The 21,501-nt window shown below is 39.1% G+C and overlaps 1 protein-coding gene across 6 annotated transcripts in view; it reads left to right on the plus strand.

The window, feature by feature from the left end:
* LOC140652228 (glycerol-3-phosphate acyltransferase 3-like) overlaps positions 1 to 21,501 on the plus strand; it is a 29,923-nt gene that overhangs the window by 1,071 nt on the left and 7,351 nt on the right. For 5 of the 6 annotated variants that reach the window (XM_072862704.1, XM_072862706.1, XM_072862707.1 and 2 more), the window contains exons 1-8: positions 15,193 to 15,360; positions 15,662 to 15,932; positions 17,088 to 17,162; positions 17,845 to 17,934; positions 18,858 to 18,951; positions 19,234 to 19,349; positions 20,789 to 20,844; positions 21,183 to 21,268. In XM_072862704.1, coding sequence (XP_072718805.1) covers positions 15,688 to 15,932; positions 17,088 to 17,162; positions 17,845 to 17,934; positions 18,858 to 18,951; positions 19,234 to 19,349; positions 20,789 to 20,844; positions 21,183 to 21,268 — 762 coding nt within the window. In that variant the 5' untranslated portion in view covers positions 15,193 to 15,360; positions 15,662 to 15,687. Of the gene's footprint in view, positions 1 to 13,966; positions 14,040 to 15,192; positions 15,361 to 15,661; positions 15,933 to 17,087; positions 17,163 to 17,844; positions 17,935 to 18,857; positions 18,952 to 19,233; positions 19,350 to 20,788; positions 20,845 to 21,182; positions 21,269 to 21,501 lie in introns of those variants that run through there. The other variant, XM_072862705.1, reaches the window with a different exon arrangement.

The raw sequence follows: 21,501 nt of genomic DNA on the forward strand, positions 1-21,501 counted from the left end.
TAGTTCTGGCATATTTACATTTACATAAAATTTCTTAAATATTGTTTAAAATATATGTGAATGGTGCCAATATTTAGAAGAGGAAAATTGATTCTTACCTGTTGTCACAGTGGAGAGAGGGACCAGCTAAGACTTTTATTTCTCAACACACTCATAAATGATCTAGATCTCTGAATCTCCAGAGATCTGGTGACGAGCCTCCAGATGACACAGAATGATTGACAAGATTAATGGGAAAGAACTAGTATGCATTCCTTGCAATGCAGGCCACATGGTATTAAACGATGTAATAAGTACAACACAACTGAAGTGATACATTGTAACAAATGACTCCATTATGGACAATGTTGCCATGGTGGAGGCAACAAGAACAGATGGATATGACCAGCTTCCATAGCCGTTTGTGGAGAAAATGATGGAAGCAGACGTGAATGCTGACATCTTTCAGAAATTGCCCCAAAGTACCCTGTGCTGCAATTGCAGTCACTCCTGAGCCAGAGCTGTGACAAAATTTTATGTATTTAATCAATGCAATAAATATTGGGCATTGACAAATTATTCTGTTGCATTCAGCATCGATGATACACAAACCTTATACAAGATTTATATTGACAATATATGAGATGTATTGACAGTCATGTAATGCCTACACATGTGATGGGTATCTATACATTGCCAAGGCAAACAAACGTAGTCACAACATGTAGTGGACTTCCCGCTTCTGTGATACAAAGACGCAAGCCTGTTGTAAGCTACAGGATATGATAAATAAGGCTCTGTAATTGTTGCATCTTGTGTGGAAACAATAATGGTTGTGTGGTCAGAGCTAAATGTGTTACAGTCATCCTGATGACTGATACAATACTAAACATACTTCAATGTTTTCCTAATTCAACTGTTGATGGCCAAAGATAAGATAAAGATAAGATGGCCATAAATAGCACAATCTTACTGCGGTCAGATATAAACACAGATCTGTTTAGTGGTGTAGATGGGATCTGTGCAGACCTAAAGAGCAGCAGACATAGATCAGTTAGAGTATGAATGCAGAGGAGTGGATATTTGCACTTTAGTGCATGAAGACAGTGTGGTTTCCATAAATAAATATTGCACCTGACATTGCTTACCGTGCAATAGGTGATCTTTAAGATTACTCTGGCCTTTTAGAGGATTTTTCACAAGTGAAGCATGAACCTCAGTCTTGATAAAAATCGAAACAAAACTACCAGAGATTATTTCAGTTTGCTGAACATGAGGTTGAAACAGTGAGAAGATATAAGCAAAAACCAAAAGGTCCTTTTTTTTGTTGTAGCTGGTAAAAGTTTAATTGAAAAAGAGGTATTCTTAGTAGTTTTCATGTGTGAGTACACACATCAAAATTACTGGAGTGCAGAATGCTCTGGTCAGTCCTGTTTGAAAGACTTTCTTATTCTGCAGAACATAACATCCCTGGATGTTAAGAGATGCTGGGAAATCAGCCCAGGTTTGCTCTCTTGACTTTGTGTCATTGACTTCCACGTCTTTTCTAAGTAGATCAGTCTGCTTTGCTGTCTTTGTAGCATGGCAAAACTTGCATAGAAATACCAGGGAGCCCTACGACTGGAGTCAGAGGAACAATTTTAGCAATAGTAACACCTTCATGTGTCTAATGACAGTGCTGGGATCTACTTCTAGATGTAAGCAGCTTTTGATCATGTTGCAGCTCAAAACAGGTAAACAATATACCCTGTATATTTCCTGTAAAAAAGAAGATCAGCTGATGGAAGATTGACCATGATTGACAGTCATGGAGCCTATTGTAATTTGTCTCAGGTAGAAATATCTCTGTTAACCTGTAGGGAATGTATTACTTCAACATCTGAAGCACCACCTGGCTGAAGTTGATGTGTCAGTGCTCTTTTGGATCAGTATCCGCTAGGGACATATGACGTTCTGGTAGTCTGACAAGAAAGGCATTACAAGAAAGGCAGGCTGGTATTTGCTGCAAACTCTCCTTTATGACATCCCTTCAGGCATCTTTTGGAGTCACTGGAATAGTTAGTATTGGATAAGAAGGAGGCATACCTGGAAAGAGCAGTTCCAAAAATTTCTGTGACTGTGTGATTCCTTCTCTTTAGAGGCCATGCCGAGTGTTCTTTCTAGTCTGTGTCTGCAGTAGGTAACGTATCAGAGGGAAGGCAAAACCATAGTGGTGCTTCTTGAAAGCTGTTATGTCCTATTGCAGTTTTTATCCATTCACAGTGTATATGCACCTGCTTGAAAGATGACTGTTGTATAGCCACTCCTGTGCAGAAAAAGGCTGTTTATACCTGATTTAACCCGATATAAGGTGCTACAGATAGGCAGAGGTCAGTGCTGTGTTTGCTTCTCCTTGCAGTGAAAAAATAAATAGGTCATACTTCTGGTTCCCTCAGACAATTGCAAAATATTGCCTAATAATAAGAAATTAGTAGAATGACCTCAAGGATCAGGAACTAAGGGTAGGCAGCTGACACCCACTCTATCTCCTTCTCATTTCCCTAGGAGACCAGGAATATCTTCATTGTTTCAAGTGAATTTCTTATGCTTGCAGGTGTCAATTTAAGATTCGTTAAATTAAAGGGAGCTTTGCTCTTGAATTCCTCCTGTGTCACCAGCATCACTTTCTTCTAAGTTGGATTTCATTCTTCCACATGAACAGAGTATTTTGCACATTAAGTGTGTTGTGACTTTTCCTGACATATAGGGTACTTCATCATAAAGAAGTGCTTGTAGTTATTTGGTATAAATTAATCAGCTGTTATTTACTAGACCTTACAAATGAGTGAAACTACATTCCGTTGCTGCATGTTTATTTGAATTATTTCAATACCTTCACACTTCTGGATAAAGCATCTCTTCCAGCTTCAAAATGGACATGATTGCAGCAGGCTGGCTATTGGTAAACGGAATAAACGCAAGAAGAACAGAGGAATGACATGCAGAAGCTCTGTTTAGTCAGTGGATGGCAGAGCTAATTCTTAAGGAAATTATTGTGCTGAGGAATTTTGTGTAGCCCCATCACAAACTGTAATTATTCAGCTCATGGTGTTGGATGCATGGCTATTCATACTGGAAATGGACAAACATGTACATTTCAGTGGTTCTTTTGAAATAATAAAAAAAATCAATTATTGTGATGGGGGCGTAATAAGCTATGCCAACTTTCTGACTGGAAAATAGGAAGCTGTGTTAAGAATTGCCTGGAGAAATAAAGAATTTCCTTTCTTCTTCACATCACAAGCAAGTGCATCACCTTCATACAGGGCAGAGATACAATTCAAGTCCTGATTTACTTCTATAGCTATCCCAAGTGCTTTGGAGTTAAGAAGTAGACCTGCTTTGACTACTATGTCTCCGTTGTTTCCATGCTCATGATCCCAAGAGCAGAAAGATGCTTTAGAAGCTTTGCCAGCCACTTTTGGCAGAAAATTAACCAAGACTGAACTCCTTGGTCGTGATTGGACCAATTCCAGTACTCAAGCTCATTCTTTAGTGCTTTTTGGGACAATTTTCCATTGCATTAGAATTTTTATTCCATTCTGTTAATAGGTAGACGTAGAGGCTCTTCTTGATTTCGGTGTCATTCCCAGTTTGGGTGTTTTGGGTGTTTGTTTTTTGGTTTTTTTTTTTTTTTACCTTCCAAACCATGTGACATTAAAGGTTTGCAATAGAACAGTAAGAACACTGAAATGTTTTGCATGATTTCAGGAGGCATGAAGCGGATAAAGCAAGGAATAAAGATAAGAATAGGCCTGGCCACATGGATCTTGTAGTGCCTTTGGGCTAGATAGTTTGACCACCTCAGTAGAGAGGCTAGTAGCAACTCTTCATCTTCTTTCACTTCATGTGGGAATGCCATCCCTATGGCCTCCTCTTTCACAATCCTGCAAGGGGCTGGGGCTCCCAGGCTGGCTTATGAATTCAAGGCGATGCTTTCACTGCAGTGGGTTGTTGCAGTGCTGCATGTCCAGGAGCAAACTGAGAGGAATGGGTGTAGTAATTGTCTTTTGCTGTGTGGCAAATGTGACATGTTGGGTGAAAAGCAATAGACTGCCAAAGTCTCTCTGTTTTATTTGTTCCCCCTCCAAACCTGTTCTGCTTTTTTTTGGATTTGCCTGTGATAGCTGTCTCAGCAGGCCTCAGAAAACCTGATATATCTTGGACTGAGTGTTTTACCAGGGAATATTATAGCTGACAAAGGGCTGCAGCCCCATCATTCAGCATGATGGAGGGGTGAGCATGGGAGGGGTTCATTTGCTCTCTGTTTTTTTAGAAGGTGGCAGGGAAGAATTACAGTGTCTGTCTGTGCTCCTGGTGTGGCAGGGAATATGACTTTGTAAGGGTTAGACAGGCAGCGCAAATGATATGGTCTTGCAGGATGGAAAACAATTCTCCCTCATTCAGGAGAGGAAACGTCTTCTTCCTCCCCTGTGGGTAGGGAATTCTGTCTTTCTCTCTCTCTTTTTCAGAAATGATCCCTCTTTTGTGTGCCTAGGCTTATTGCTGAGGCATCCTATTAAAAGACTCACCACACCTTCCTGTTACTTCCTGGTGTGCTATCAATACATCATTTTGCCCACCTTTCCTGCCTCAAATCAGGTCCCAGAAACTACCTCCACCCTGCCACCCACAAAGTTTTTAGCACCCAGATGACATGCATACCGATCTCCTGTGCTGAGGCTGAAGGTAGCTATTCAGAGATGCGCCATGTTGTGCCAGAGGATGAACATCCGCTCATCCAGCTCTCTACCATATGCCACCCTAAGAAACGTGTGTTAGCAGGGCAAGCCACTCGAGGAAGAGACCAGAAATGAGAATGTAAGGAATGGTAGCTAAACAGAAATGGGTGAGCAAAGCTGTTTTACAAACAATGAAATATTGTTCCTAGAGAAGCCTAGTAGTAGAGACTGTTGGTGAGGCAGGTGAGAAATAGTGCGTAATGGTGTGCCTCGCAGCAGCAGTGTAATAGGAGATGGAGGGGCTTGAGGTTGCCCTTGAGAGAAAGAGCAATGGGAAGGCAGAAACAATTAAAAAACAAACCGGTGAGGTTTTGTAGAAGATACAGAATGCTCAGAAAGACGTCAGTAAAGGGGGAGAAGGTAAAGCAGGTAAATAATGAAAAGAAGATGCAAAAGAAAAGTTAGATTGCTGAAGAAGATGCGATGTAGTTACAGAGACCTGAGGGATGACATTCAGCAGCAAATCTGAAGACACAAAAGCTACTTGACTCATTATATGGCACAAGAAGCATGTCATGGTATCACATGAGCTTGTGACATGTCAAAAGCCTGCTTGTTGGTGCCTGGGTGCATGGTATAAACTAGAGGACTTAGTGGTGGTGCAGCCCACTCTGATATATCTGTGCTTCTGTTACTGACAGGAGAGTATTGGGTGCACTTTCTACAAAGGATCTTTGGGTCTGCTTTCATTTCTAATAAATCCAGTTTGCGTGTACCGAGGCTGCTCTACAACACAAACCAAACAACGGTACATGAGGATGGGGATATTTTAAAAGGACAGCCCCAGCTTTAGACAAACATGCTAATGTAAACATGTGCAAAGGAAAGATATTTCGTGGACCAGCATAGCACTATTTTGGAAGTTATGCCCTAAATACTCATTCCACCAAGGTTAGTTAATGTATTCTGTGGTAAGGTTGTAAATGAGCAGCTGGTGGGCTCCTCTTAGGTTCTAGAGATAGTTATTCACCTTTGTTTCTTGTGCGATGCATACAAAAAGGCAGGAGAGGGGTCGGTGTAAGGGGCTGAGCTGGGTCTTTCCTAAAAAATACTGAATTAAATTATTGGCATTTGATAAGATAGAAGGAGAAACCTGCTTATCTATTGTATTTACATTTTGTAGTTGAACAGATGCAAAGGTAGGTGACTTGTTACTTCACCACAATGCATTTTGTAACCCTGTAATACAGTTTGGCTAATTTCTTGTAGAGCAGTGGAGGGAGCAGGTTTTATTGTATTGTCAATTCCTGCCTGCTGAAATTTGCATCTCCATTTCACAGGTGTTATTAAAAAATAAAATAAAAAAGCCTGACTTGCACCTCAAGCTTCAGTTTGGTTCCTTTGGTCAAATACCAAAATGAGGCAGTCATTTCACCATGAAGTAGAAAGTCTGACTAAATAAGTCACTAATTTGAGCAAATGTCAGTTGGAGAAGTGCTTCATGTGTATTAAATGAGTTTTAGAAGAGAAGATTTTAAGCAGTCTGAAAACCACACCTACTTGGTTCTGTATTGTAATTTATTTGGTGGGATACCTTGTGAAAACTAGTTGAGACATTGACAAGTTTCCTTATTGGCAGCATCTTATTACCTAACATATATTGTTACTTATAATTTTCTTTCTTTCTTCTCCCCTGTATTATATCTGGTGAGTAAATGCTTATCAATTAAAAGGAAGTGGGTGGAGTTAGGGCGGGACAAGGGGTAGAAATTACATTATCATGGAGATAATCTATGGTGTCAGGCTTCAGAGGGCAGCAGTCTTCTCCTAGAGATAGCTTTGGCTCAGAATGTGTAATTTTTATTTGCCTCTCTCTTGAAGCTTGCTGGATTCTCCACTACAGATAAGTATATCTTCTCAGAAAGGCAGCAGGCTGCTATTTTGAAGGAGCAAGCATGGAAGAAAATAGAGGAGGCTATGGCCTTGCAGAGGGCAACATTTTGTCTATCTGGATGATTTTGTTTGTGGTGTTAGTTTTGTTGCCTTCGATGTTTAGAGTGTCATTGGGGATTTCTCATTTCTATGTGAAAATTATAATAAAAATGTTAGAGGTAAGTTGAGAATTGGGTTAAAAAGGTATATGTTTATTACAGGACATGTTCAATAAAAAAATAAAAATCTGTGCATTTGATATAGATGCCATAAAAGTCAGAACAAATAATTCCATTAACTTGGATGTGTTGTTTGCAGCTTAAACTTACAGGATGGTTCTCTTGAATGGTGTCTTTAATGATATCTAGTTATGTGCTGGGTTATAATCTGGTACTGGTTTGAGGTTTTCTTTGGTTAAAGTAGAGATTCCTTGATATATTTCTTCTAGTTCAAGCTGGTTAGAATACTTCATGCTATACTCATGACAAGTCAAATATAAATAACGATGTTTTAGTTTATGGGAGTTGGTAAGTAACAAGAACATGTATTTTAGATGTACATAAGTTTCAATGGTTTTATTTGGATTATTTTAATTACATAGTATTAATGAGTACTAGGTTCTAGGTAAGAACACTGACTCTGTGTGTTTGGTTCTTCCAATTATAAATCTGGGGGATCCAGCAGTAACAAGTTCCATGCAACCTTCTAAAAGTGTAATTTTTCTAGGGATGAACAGGTCAAGGCTAAGATCCTGATTCTGCTGATATCAGTAAAAGTTTCTGGGGCTTTTAATAAGCTAGAATTGCACTTAATTTTTCAAGTCTGACTCTTCATATCTATCAGTGGCCAAAAATAGGTGCTGTGAATTCATCATATTGAACAGTGAAGCGTTTCTGTTTTCCAGTAGATTAACTTTGTCTTTCTGGCATAAACCTGCTTTTCATGAATATGCTTTCCACTTGTAGCAGAAAACTTATTACTAGTATTGTTACTATTACTATTATTAGCTGTTAGAGCCATCTATTTGTGCAGTAGAACATGTCTGTAACAATGTGATATAGTTAATATCACAACCATCTTACCTTGTGCCAATTCTGTCTTATAATTCTTCTGTCTCTTTTTTTTTTTTTTAATACTGATTAAGAGCTCTTGGGCAGGGACTGTCTTCAGCTGTATGAACATCGCTTAGCATAGTGCACATGACTGCAAACTTTAGGGATTACTTGTTTTTTCAGATACTGATGTCAATGGGAAATGACTGCCTGCAGTGGCTATATGTAATATTGGCTTTTATATGTGATACTTTTTTTAATCAGCCAGTGGTATGCCAATTAAATTCTTATTGGTGCCCTGAATATGAGGCTTGTGGCACTTGGAACTGATTTCATCAGGCTCTCTCATATCAAACACAAACCTGAGGAGGTCTTTGGACAGCTTTGCTGCTGCGGTTGGCAGATGTTAAAATAATTTCTGTATTTTTTTTCCCCTGTGCATTTCCCAACTTTGAAGGACATTTGACCTACTCAGTGGGTGCTTTATGTAGGAAGGCACTTCTCTTTGGAAAAGCATGTTAAATGTTTTTCTTTCCACAGTTTTCATAAGAGGTTATGAGCATGATAATTTTGTGTTCACAATGTGGAGGATTAATTTATCAAAAAAGAAGTAATTAAGTTAATTATTATGCGATCATACATAGCTTTTTATGTCTAGTTCCCCATTGCTGCAGCAGTTAATAACAGGAAGGGCACAGCTCCATGTACTGCAGTTCAGGCTGGCTTGTTTTGTTCTTTAGTTGAAAGTTGTTCCCTAACTGTCCTGTGGGCAAAAAAGGAATTTCCTCTGTTTTCATCTTTAGGTTAATTTCAGCTGTTTTATTTGAAGTGTTGTTCAAATGCTTCTCATGGTGCCAAAAGAGTAACTAAGAGCTATCTTAGAGGGAAATGGGAGGGAAAGTGGATGAAGGGAATGTTAGGTCCCCTTTGTGCTGTGGCCCACTTCGCTCTTCAGAAGTAAGGGTATGGCTGGGAAATGCTGGGTTAAAGCTTGTGTGTACAATTGCTGGGCCTATTCTTGGAGTCCTGGGGCTCATTCACCAGAATATGGCTGAAATTGCTGCTTGGGATACAGTTAGCTTTAAAGCAGGCCTATATGTGCCCTTTGTTCAAGAAATGAACAACTTGACATTGATAGCCTAGTGAAGTGTCGACTTGTTTCTAGCTGTGACATTACCTACCTGAGATCTTGCTAATGGGGTAATGCACAAAGGCCATCCTTGGTTCCTGTTGTTAGCCTGAATGGTGAAATAGGATGCCTTACCAGATAGCTATGCTGAAAATGCTAAGAGCAGATGCTTAGTCATGTATTAGCACACTACTGACTATATTGCAGGAATATTGGCACTCTAGGAAGTACCGAACAACTGGTTGATGTTTCACCAAAAATCCAACCTTGAGCACTATGACTGGATTGTCTACTGTGTTGTATTGGATCTAGTTTGTCATGTAGACCAGCAAAATTAATAGAAAACTTCTCACCTGAGAACACTTTATATTTGCTTCTTACAGCTGTAAATGACTATGCAAACTGGGAGGCAGAGGGAAAACATGTTTTATTTTCCTCCATGTTTTGTCAGTTTGAGAAAAATAAGAGTAGAGTCTGAAATCAAGGACTTTAAAGTCAAAAGATTTTTTTTTTTCAAAGTTGTGTTTTCAAAGAAAGCATATTGGTAGCCCTTAGTGAATTTGCTGGGAGCTCTAGGTGTTCTAGGATAAAGCCCAAGTTTCCAGATCTATTACTAAGCAACGAGTAATGGTGGCATATGATGAGATAAGTAATTTTGATTTCCTGACTTCACTGAAGTGTTTTAGCAGTGTGAACAGTGACTGAAACAAATGGGCAAGATGTAATCTATGTATGGAAAGAATTAATACCCTTCGCTGTTTCTCCATCAAGGAATCTAGATACTTGTTTTTTTAGAAACAAAACAAAGCTTTTTACAAAAGCAAGATTCAAGCTTTGAAAATCTGGGAGGTGATTGTTTTTGTTTGTGTGGTTTTTTTGTCTTGTGGGGTTTTTTGTTTGTTTTCTTTTTTGTTGTTGTTTGGGTTTTTTGAGGACATATGGATAGTATAATAGTAAAAGATCTGCAAGACAGTAATTTCTCAATTGCATAACTATTAGCCCATAATTACTATTATTACTATTCATTTATCCTTAAAATATTTCTGGAAATGATAAAGACAAAGTTGGTTTGGTTTCCGATAGGGTTATTCTTTCCCATATACTTGTAAGCTTTCATTTGTGAAAAAATGTGTTTTCTTTAAGCTTTGTGTTTGCTTGTCTGTAATGGGGTTTGGTGGAGGTGATGATACTAGCAAAGCTGTGCTAGGGACATTATTCCAGCTCATTAGTGATGCAGCTGCAAAAGAAAATGTATTTGCTAGAATGAAATCTACACCATGCAGTGTTGTGGAGAGTCAAATAAACACGTTAAACAGCTGTAGCTCCATTTGACAAGAATCTTCTGGAATTTTGAGATCTGAGCTTCTGTATGAAATTGGAGTATTGTTGTTTCTTGAGAAATACTCATGTGTAGGAAAGACATCAGCCAGCTAATAATTGTGGATATTCTTTGAATTGATAGCTCACTTATACATTGAGGTAGCTAATATGCTGTAAATTCCCAATGGAGTATGGGCAGATGTTGCAGACACTTAAGCTAGTGGAAGAAGCTCACTGCTGTGCATCAAATACATAGTTATTCTGAGCTAGCCACTGCATCAAAAAACAGAGAAATAATACTTGTGCTTTTATCCCAAACATTTGTTTGGGACCCTTCTCAACCTATTTCATCTACCCTCACTAGAGCAGCCAGGAGATTTGTGAGTGCTTTTCATTGTCCGATTGTGGACAGTCACTGCTTGCACATCCTCTCAGACCTGCTATGTAATATGCATATTATTTGACTTGGGTTCTTGATTGGGATGTGAAAGGGGAAATGAGGCCAGACAGAAAGGACTGTTGGATGAAAAGGTCATAAGTACTTGATCTTAGATGGTGATTTTAGCTTGCACTAAAAACCTACTGACCTTCTCTTCGTAATTATATTGGAAGACTTTATATGGAGTAATTGCCCCAAGGCCTTTGTCATGTGTCAGAACAAAGCTAAGAAGAGGATTGAAAAAAGCCAGTGTAATGAGTGATTAGAAAAAGCTTTTGTGAGAACATGGGAGAAGAAGTAGTAGAATATGGGAATGCAGAGGAAAAGAGGCAAAAACGAGTTATTACACAGTACAGAAAAAATGGAGTACCAAATTGTACTTAAAAGGAAAAAGGGAGGAAAAACCACAAGAAGTGAGATTTTAAAAAATGAACATTCCATATTGTATAGCTTTTCATGTTATGTACTATGAAGAAAGTAATTAATATAATGAAGTATTAGGCACCCTTATTTTGTTCAGAATGTAATTATGCGAAGCCTCAAACAAATGGGCTGTTGGAGTTAAGCTGTCAAGTCTTCAGTATTCCAGATGGGATCACCTGCTGGATGTTTGGACTCCTGTCCTCATCACTTCAGAAATGGGAGGGAGGCAAGCACAGCACCCGAGTTCTCATTCGGTCAGCAAACGTAGGAATGAAGTTGCTTCATTTAACACTTAAATTCTGTGTTAGTTGCAACATCTGTGCTTTTCTAAGGTATTTAGAACATCCTTTCATTACTGTTTTGCAACAAAGGCCGGCATGATGGCTCTGTCTCAATACTGTGCAAAACAAAGGTGATCACAAAGCCTTATTTCATATTTTAAAAACAAATTAAATGTACAGATGCCACTGAATGCAGAAAAATATAGAAACTACTCTGCTGAGTCAGTCCAGAGTTTGATCGAGACAGATAGCCTGGCTTTGACAGGTGTCAACTCGATTGCTTGATGAAAAGCCTAAGAGCTGGGTGATTGTACAGTTGTACTGCCAGGAATACACTCCCAGCTGCTTGTTGCTTCAGCTTCCCGTGCCGATTCATGAGTTAGGAGAGTGTGTTCCATGATGATTTTCATCCATGTTTTCATGTAACTGCTCCCGTTTCAGATGATCTCTGGCAGTATGTCCTGGACAACGAACTCCACAACTTAACTGTGTTTTGTGGAAATATATACCTTTTTCTTGCTCATACACTCTGCCCAACACTTTCATATGATGTTCCCCAGCTCTTGTATTAGAAGAGAAAATGGATAACTGTTGCTTATGCAGCTGCCCTGTGCCAGTCCAGACTTTGTAAGCCTCTGTCATACGCCATCTCAGCCAGCTCTTTTGCAAGCTAACAAGTCCTGTGTAACCATTCACCTATTGAAAGCTCTGCCTCATCTGCCTTGTGCTCTGCCTTTGTAGCCTTGACTGACTATTTAATTACAGGCTGCCACTTTTGTCCCACTGTTTCTCTGTGCTATGAGGCAGGACTTTATACTTTACTAGTAAACTTTATAAATTTTTGTTAGTTTTGACTTGTCTTGCTCATTTGAATTAGTTAACATATTTTTGTGAGTCAGCTTGGTCAGTGATTTATCACCCTTTTTCTACCTGGGATTCAAAAGTCAGCCTCCTTGAGGTATTCCAAATCCTTCAGGACAGTATGAGCAAGCTCATTTTTGGCAGTGCTTGCCAAATGGCACGTGCCTATTCATGTAGGACTGTGATGGGCAAGATAAGGGTGGTAGACAGGAAAGCAGAGAGTAAGCCAAAGGGCTTTATTTGCCAAGCTAGGTGATTGCTATTATTTTTTCCTCCCTCATGCCATACAACTATCCTAAAGGATATTGGGGAAGGAGTGAGGACCAGCACTACATTATAAAGAGATTAAGTTTGCCACGTCTGCCTTTACTCTCTTTTGCAACATTCTTGTTCCTGTGCCATATATTCTTTCATTTCTCAGTGTGTGGGCTGCTCTTTTCATGACACCCCGTGGCTCCCCAATTCTGAATGACTCTCCCTGTGTTGCAAAAGGTTGAGACAGATGATGTACCAGTTTACCTTTCCTAGGGAACAACTGGAAAGTATAGACAGGGTGGGTCTGTTTTGGTGTGGTGGTTTTTTTTTTTTATGCTGTTATAAGAGATGGTTTGCATGGAGTTTAAAATATCACATCATTGCCTATTCTGCTTTCTCTTTTTTCTTTTCTTTTAAGATGGCTGGTAAAAAAAAAAGTCAACTAAGGGTAACTAAAATATCCTAATTATGCCGTGATAGTGTCCCTTTTTTGTTATTGACTTTAACTTCAATAGCTATAGAAGGAGCTGCTAGAGAGCACGCAAAAATTAAGGATGGCAAAAAGCTAGTCGATGTTGGCACAAGCAACATGTAACATGGTGAAGACTATTTGAGATCAAGCTTCGCGGTGACTTAAATGGCTGTGCGTATCAGTAAGAGGGAAATAAACTGTTTAGCAAGAGTTTATCCTGAAGCAGAAGGATGTATCCTTATCTGTTGTAGGTGGGAAGCCTTAATAACAGGTGAGGACATAAGCTGAGTGGGTCATTGATTCTTTAATAATGAGCAGAGCCTACATGCAAGCATCCTGTGTCCTTTGTTAGGGTAGATATCTTGATGTAAATATGGGAAGATCTAGTACTCATGAGAGCTTCTATTTATATGTCTATATATGTATGATGAAAACATTTAAAACTATGAATACTTCAAATATTAGGCATATTGGTATATTTGATTTTGCTAATGAAGGAGTTTTATGCTGCTGTGCACAGGGAGGAGAATCTTGGTTTAGCTCAAAAAGATAAAGACAGGGAAGGGTGAAAGCTCCTTACCAAAACTACTACTTCAGAAGTACTATGGATACGAAATGGTCCCTCCTCTGTTTTCTGTTAACAGAAACTGCATGAATGCCCTAAAACTGAGGTAATTTCTTTTATTCTTTAAAATCCATTTTTAGATCTATTTTTCCAGCATATCTCTAATGTCAGTGATAGTATTTTGCATCATTCTATTGCCTGAAGCTAACTGGGGAAGAGAGAGTTTTGGACCCATAGATCTCGTAGAGTTTCTTAGATAGCTCAGTAATTTGTGGAGCCCCAGGAAAAAACCAACTGCTTGTGTCGTGAAAAGAAGTTTGAGCCAAACAATTTTTCCTGAAAATTGCAAAAGGTAATCTATGTAACAAATGAAACAGGAGGTATGCAGGACAGCCTTCAGGCTGAATTTGAAAAATGAAAATCTAAGACCTGGCTTCACTAAAAGAGGCTCAGATAATTCACCTGAGGTAACTATAGAATTCCTGGAAATGATGAAATGAAAACCATAAACATATACTTTTCTTGTTTTGGGAACAGTGGGCCACCCTGCAGATTGAGGAGGGAGTAAAAAAGCAGAAGGCGCTGGCACTTGAAAATTTAATCTCCACTGGTAAGATCTCTGAATGAAGGTGACACAGCACTATTTGTCTTGTAAAAAGGCAACTATTTTAATATCTTACCTAGAAAAGAGTAAACAGAAACATAAATTGCATCTGGTGTTAGGTAAGAGAACTGGAATGGCCAAAATGGAGTTTGCTAGGCAAATAACTGCTGAAGTTACAAACCTACAAAAGAGACTTTAGTATGTTATAAGCAAGATAATCTGTGAATGATTGAGTCTTCTGAACAAAAGGTGTTAGAGACTAGTGTGGGTATACAAAGACACTGCTGATAACCATTTGGGAAGCTGTCCCTATTTTAATGAGTATTTTGTACTTTCTGACTCCATCAGCTCTCTTTACAAGATCAGGAGGAACGAGTATTCTTTGCCTTTGACATTGCTCTATGGATTATTTCTTGCTTCTTGTAACTCCTAGCATGCAAAAAGCCAGCGTGTCTCTAGTAAAGGACCTACACCATCCCACAGATCACAGTTATGGTTTGAATTCTTCTATAGGCATGGGGATAAAATCTGAGAGAGTAATTTTTTTTTCTCTTCCCAACTGTTTTTCCTTTCTTCTTTGACCAAAGGGGACTGGGTTAAGTTCTCATAATAATCCTTTTACTTGTAGTGCAGTTTTTAGTCATTAGTCACATAGACTGCTTGGTTTGTTAGCTAATGAATTTCAGGTCTGATGATTGCCTGGACATCGAAGGTTTGACTGAAGTGCAGCTGGAGGAAATTTTTGTGATTCTGATCAGGGGGTAGTATGTTGATGAAGATAAATTAAATGTATTTTGAATAAAGCATATTTAATGTCATCCAATACCCATCATCCCCCTTCCCCTCTCCCACAAAAAAAAGCAAACAAAAAAGCCAAGTGTTAGCTGGTATGAATCAATACAATTTTAGTCACTGTAACCAGCCAGATAAGAATCTGGTCTCAGAGTGACCTCAGCAAACATCACTAAGACTTGCTGTGTGGCCATCCTATGAGACATAATTTTACAGATATGGAGCATGAATGTGTTGTCATTCTTCCTGCACAATGCCTCTGTGTTACACTATGTATATCTCAGGGGGGACGGGGGGGGGGTGGAATCTAGACACTTCGAAGTTTCTTGGTAGTGAAGTGACTCTTAAAGGAGAAGGGATGGGGGAAGAGAGGAGGCTCTGAGAAAAAATACTGGGGAAGGTGTTTGTTACAGCTGGGAAAAAGTAAAACTAATCAACAGCAGCAAGAACAACAACTATACAAACACTGCCTGAATTTGAGTCAAGACATCAGGAGGAGTCTGCAATCTTGGCAGTGTACTGTTGACGTTTCTAGGTGTGTGTACCTATGTTATTTGGTAAATGACAATGAAGTAGGTATTGTGCTCAAGGTTTTATTTGCAGCTTGCTCCGAATGCTTTTCTCCTTTCTTCAACAATTCAGTGGTGTTATATGGCATAGGATTAGAGAAGTAACTTGTGCAACTAAATGCCAGTATGTAAATGATGCATAACAATGCAATTATGGTGCTTGGAGTAGCAAGAGAGGTGTTTCTAAAAAGCATGTGTATTTTAGTCTTTTTGGAATCCATATTGTCCATTCCACTGTGTGGAAGGAAGACTCATTTCCTCATGCAGGGATCATCCAGAGAGAGGAAACCTCCATGGAACAGGAGATTGCTGGCCAGTGCCGAGGACGCTTCAACCTTGCTGATGTTATGTACTTCTCCAAGAAGGGGTGTGAGGCAGTTGCAGAAGATGAAGTCACCCAACGGTTCTCCTCTGAGGAGCTGGTGTCCTGGAATCTCCTCAGCAGAACCAATGCCAACTTCCACCATGTTAGCTGGCAACTGACCATTGTGTGGGTCATTGGGATCCTAATTCGGTATTGTCTCCTGATGCCTTTTCGGTAAGCCAGATGTAATTTGCTGGGATGTTTTTATGTTACTTTTTACAAAAGACGTGAAATAATATGCTATTGTCTAGTGCAGAAAGGAGAACCTGGCATGACTTTGTTTTCTAGGATGCCATTGAAACTCAAATATCCTTAAAAGAAAAAAAAGGTCCTGAAGATGTACATTTCTCATCTTCTGTATGTTTTCTTAGTAATTAATTTATTTTTAAAATCTGGCACAACTTTATAGAAATGATCTGGAGATCTTTTTATTATGTGAAGTAACAACTGTTTCAACTGAAAGGATCAGGCTCTACGTGTCTAAGAGACAGGGAGACTGTATGCTGAACACTTGGGATTTGAAGCAAAGCCAAGGTTCAGGGAACACAGGGCTGGATGGAAAAAAAGACACATGCACTTGGAAGGTATTAAATTTTCAGAATTTAGAATTTTCTTTTAAGCAAAACCAGCCTTTATCATATTGACCAAACATTTACAAATATTCAGCTGTTCTTGTAAAGAGCAGGAGCTTTTAAAATGTCTTATTCTTTTGATAGGAGGACAGTATATTTAAAACATAGCTGCAGCACATAGAGGGATTTCATACCAGTCAGTCACATAGCAGAGCACATATGCCTGTGTGTAAACTTAGATATGCAGCTTAAGAAGACAACATTTATGTAGAAGTAGCTTCAATATTGGTTTTGCTCAGCCATTAGTAACCAATGATGTTTAATTTTCATGATTATATAGTAGCTTACTGCTTGGGGTGGAAATAAAAACCGATCCAGAAATTTCAGTATGTAAAAATGAAACGATGAGTCCCTTTTGGCACTGAGAAATTTCACCTGCATTAAAGAACACTAGCCACTACTCACTGTCCTCTTTGAACACAATGGCTTCTTTACCATGTGATTGCTTCAGATCAGGGCGTATTGCTTTTTGGAAGATAGGCTCCAGGCAGCACAAGGCTTTGTACTCGGTGCAGGATTAATTGAGTGAAAACATGTGCTCGTATTATCCTCTTGGCCTTAACTAGTTTGTATTGCTAGTTAGATGCTATTAATGGTGGAAGGAAGCATTGTGATCAAAGGGTTCAATAAAATATTTTTTTGCTTGCTCTTCCAGTTTTGGTTCTTAGCATTTATTTAAGATTATTCTACTTCGTAGCGTCTGCTTGGCTGTTTTCACCATCCTCTTGCTGGTCTCTGCCACTACGGTAGTAGGACAGTTTCCAAATGGCAGGTAGGTATTCGCTGAGGGCTCTTTCCATTTCTTTTTTATTTCTTTAAGGATTTGAATTAGTATGTTGGAATATAAATCTGCTTGAGTCTGGAGGATTAATATGGACTATCATGGGGTGACTTTTTCTCTACTGTAAACTCAGAGCACTATGAGAGAGAGTATGGCAATGGCATCTGAAAGCGGACATGCAATGTAAGCCAGATAGATACTGCTGGAAGTGTGTCTTAAAGTGGAAAATAGAGTATGCTCTACTTGAGTCAGAATAGGGCAAGTGAATCATCTGTCCTAAGCAATTCCATATTAATACTGTGAGATTGTTATGTCCTGTCAGTGCAAAAACTCAAATGTGATTCACCAGCTAAATATTTTTATATTAAATATATGTTAATGAATGAGTCAATAGCAGTTGCTTCCAGGGAAAATCTATAAAAACAAAACCCTGACTATTATCTTCTCTGCTTTGAATCTGGTGGGTTTAGAATAGATTACAATAGAAGACTGGAACAAGAATATCTTTGATACCCGATAAACTCCTCCTGCGTGGCGTCGTTAGTACAATGAATCCTCTTAGTATGGTCTTTTTAATAATATCTATTGGGAATAATTTGGAGAGTTTACGTTGCATTGTTCTATGAGTGACTGCATAGAACTGGAAATGCATGTATGGCTTTATTTCTTTTAGAGTTAAATGCTGGCTGAGCAACCAGGTTCAGATGATATGTGCCACATTAGGTGTCCGATGTCTGAGTGGTCTTGTTCATTTCCACAACAGGTGAGTGGTGCCACCCTGCCCTTGTTGGTTTGGTATTGATTTCTTACAGTACTCAATGCCTCGAGTTTCAGAGCAGGATTCTTATTCCATTACTGCACAGATACTATGATGGTGCAATTTGACCCAAGAAGCTCTTTGGATCATCTAGACTCTGTCGAGATGTTTGCATGCCCTACTGTGTTTTCTGTTGTGTATTGGCAGGGTACGCGAAGGTGAAGTAGTACTGTGTTCTTCATTAAATATACACCTAGACATTTTTCTCAATGTTTGCCATGAACGCGTTATAATCCCACACAAGAACACCACCATAAAATGTTCAGCTGTTCTATTAGCCAATTTGGTAACTAATTCTTCATGCTCTCTCCTAAAGTAAGTTATGGATGGTATTTCAGTAAGTTTTTGTAATATCCTGCTTGCTTAGTGGTGGAGCTTTATGTAATGGAGGCTTCTGAAATATTTTTGTTTGTGCTTTAGAAAACAAGCAAAATCATGTGGTAGTGTCTTTTGCTTTTAGAGTTTTAGTGTCTGAATATTTTTTGATATATGCCTCTGAATGGTAATGTAGGCAGCTAAAATGCCTACTCCGATGAAGTCTTGTATTCTCAGCTAAAAGGAGACTGGTTTTGGTGAAATGCCAAAACTACTGAAATGTGAAGGGACTCTTGAAAGTAAGAGGAAAGATGACTTATCTGCTGTAATATACTGCCAGGGAGTTTTAACATATATCTCATGGTAATATTAGTATTTTAAAATGTTTTGTGTTCTTCCACTTCTTATGGATCTGCAGATAAGCTGTGTGCCTGAAATGCTTTTGTCACTGAGAGTCTTGAATGTGGATGTATGCTCACTGGATGGGTCATCTGATGGGGCCTGTAGTCTAGAGAATAAACATTAAGTAATTACTTTTACGGTTGTCATTGCAGGGAAAACAGACCACAGGAAGGAGGCATCTGTGTAGCCAACCACACGTCTCCATTAGATGTTCTAATCCTGGCCAGTGATGGATGCTATTCCTTGGTATGAACAAGAGAGTCGGTAAATATTGGTAATGTTGAGATGCCTGTAGATGTAGCGTTGGGTAAGAGGATAAACATTCTGGTACAAAGAGTGGGATTTGATAGCATTCAAACTCGTGTTCAGGACTGCAAAATAATAAACGCAGGCAGGTGTGTGCACACTTTTGACCAAGAGAATTGCTATCATTTGTGAACAAGCTTAGAAAGTGATGCATCTGTGTTCAGAATTTTACTGTCTAAGTGTGTGCGTTTGCATAGTAACCAGTTTCTTTTGGGCTTGCAGGTTGGCCAGGCACACGGAGGGATTCTGGGACTTATTCAAAAATCTTGGATGCAAACCACTCAGCATGTTTTGTTTGAACGCTCAGAAATTAAAGACCGTCATCTGGTGAGGAAAAAGTAAGATAGTGAGGTGTTTGCTTGATTGTCCCGCCAGGTCTAGTAATTGTGAGGTCCAAGCGTGAGTTGAGACTGTTCTCACCCTTCATCTGTCTTTGGTGGGCAGCTGTAGGTTGTCATCACTGTAAGGTTTGGAACTGCTCCATCAATGAAGGTGCAGGGTGTAGCAATCATCTACTGAACTTTTGATCGTTTGCCCTGTAACCTCTGGGAATTTCCACATTGCCACAATCACCCTGCCTGCCACAGGCAGGAGCCTGTTCATTCAGTTTCAGGGATGATGATTCGGAATGTCAGGACAGAAATTGGAGTTCTGTAAGCTCAGCACATTTGCTTCCTGGATCATGCCTTGCCCTGGTACATTTTTCATCAGCTCTGAGCATCGAAGCTGGTTATATCTGCTGTGAGTACAGAATAAAGGGAGGCTGATTGTAGCGCTCCCCGCCCCCACCCCCCCCCCCCAAAAAAAAAAAAAAAAAACCAACAAAAAAACCCAAGGTACCACCTAGCTGCTAGAAGCTGGAAGAGCATCCCGGAGAAAGCATCTTAATATGTTTGCTTAATGCCTATACTGCTCTCCAGGCCTGCAGTATTGATTTCTGGCAGAGGCAGCATGTTGGACTTTAAGGGCATGAACAGGATTGACTGAGTCGGGCAGTTCTTATCTTCTCAGGTGTTTACAGAGACTGTTCTTAATCATCCTAAATCTTCATGAAATAGGGTGCAATGCAGCTAACATTAAGTAAGTGTCTATGACAGTTTGTCCTTAGAAAAATGGAGAAGGTCCCCCCATGCTGGATCATTCTCTCCTTTTTTTTTGATATCTGATTTTTTTGTTGTTGTTGTTCTTTAATGCAGACTGGAGAGGAACTGCATGCTCTTGAGTCATAGGAAAGACAGGTGTCTCAGAAAACAGATTTTGTCAGTAATCTGCTTAGTGGTAATACATTTGTTTTTAAGTTATTCAGCAACTGTAGTAAACCAGTCACCTATTTCTTAACTAGATGTGGAGAACTGTTAGATACATACAAAGCTGATGTTATGAACCTAGAAGGCATGAAAACTTGAAATATGGAATGTACTTCAGTCAAAGGAAAAGTTTGACTGTGTTCATAGCTGGAACCTGTCAAAGATAAATGGGAAGTGATTTTTTTTTTACATGCTTCAAGTACCACCATTCTCTGACTTCATGTTAATTGGGTTAAAATAGTGAAATAAAACTGCATACAGTTTTGTAGAAAACCTACTTTTGCAATTAGCAAGTGAGAACCTCTGAGAGATAGACCTGAAACTAGCACACATCCTGGCTGAGGCTACTGACTGGAAAAGGGCAATTGGGCAAGGGCTTTTCTTGTCCAATGTAAGAGGTAACAGATATTTAGATTCTTGGCCAAATACAAATATGAAGTATACACTGAAATTTTATTTTCTCTCCACAGAATTAGCGAACACATTGCAGATAAGGCCAAGTTACCCATTTTGATTTTCCCAGAAGGTAGGAAACAACTATATTGATTTTATTGCTCTTCTCACTTCTTGCCACTGAGTGCAGTTTATTATATCCAGTCTTTACAAGTCAGGTGTTTGTTTTTAGTCTGTAGAATTAATTAGCTCTTGGGAGGTATTAAAAGTCAGATTCTAGTATTTTACAACAGTTTTATGGCAGTCTATTTGCTTTAGTGGAAGAGAGAACAGGCTCTGGGACTATGTTTCAGAACTAAAGCTTACTTCCTCCTTTAGCAACTTAAGTCTCCTTAAGACAGTTTAGGATTTATTTGCTGATACTTTTCCTTAGAGTGGCTTAAACTCTTAATCTGTATTAATTCTGGCCAGGTACCTGCATAAACAACACATCAGTAATGATGTTTAAGAAGGGAAGCTTTGAGGTAGGAGGTACCATCCATCCGGTAGCAATCAAGGTAATGTATCTGCAGTTTTCCAAATGTGGAAGGATTATTTGCAGAAGCTTCTCATGTCAGAGAAGCTGTTCATGTGTAAACCTTAAAAAGGCATTTGTTCTGTGTGAAAAAGGTACTGAATAAGCTCTGAGAAAATGGAATATTTTCATGGTGTGTGATGTCTTGAAGTTCAGTGCAGTATGGGAAATGTTTCACTGTGTATCTTTACAACTGGTTAGGAGCAACCTGAAAAG

Source organism: Ciconia boyciana, chromosome 5 (genome assembly GCF_034638445.1).
Source record: "Ciconia boyciana chromosome 5, ASM3463844v1, whole genome shotgun sequence".
NCBI classification, from domain to species: domain Eukaryota; kingdom Metazoa; phylum Chordata; class Aves; order Ciconiiformes; family Ciconiidae; genus Ciconia; species Ciconia boyciana.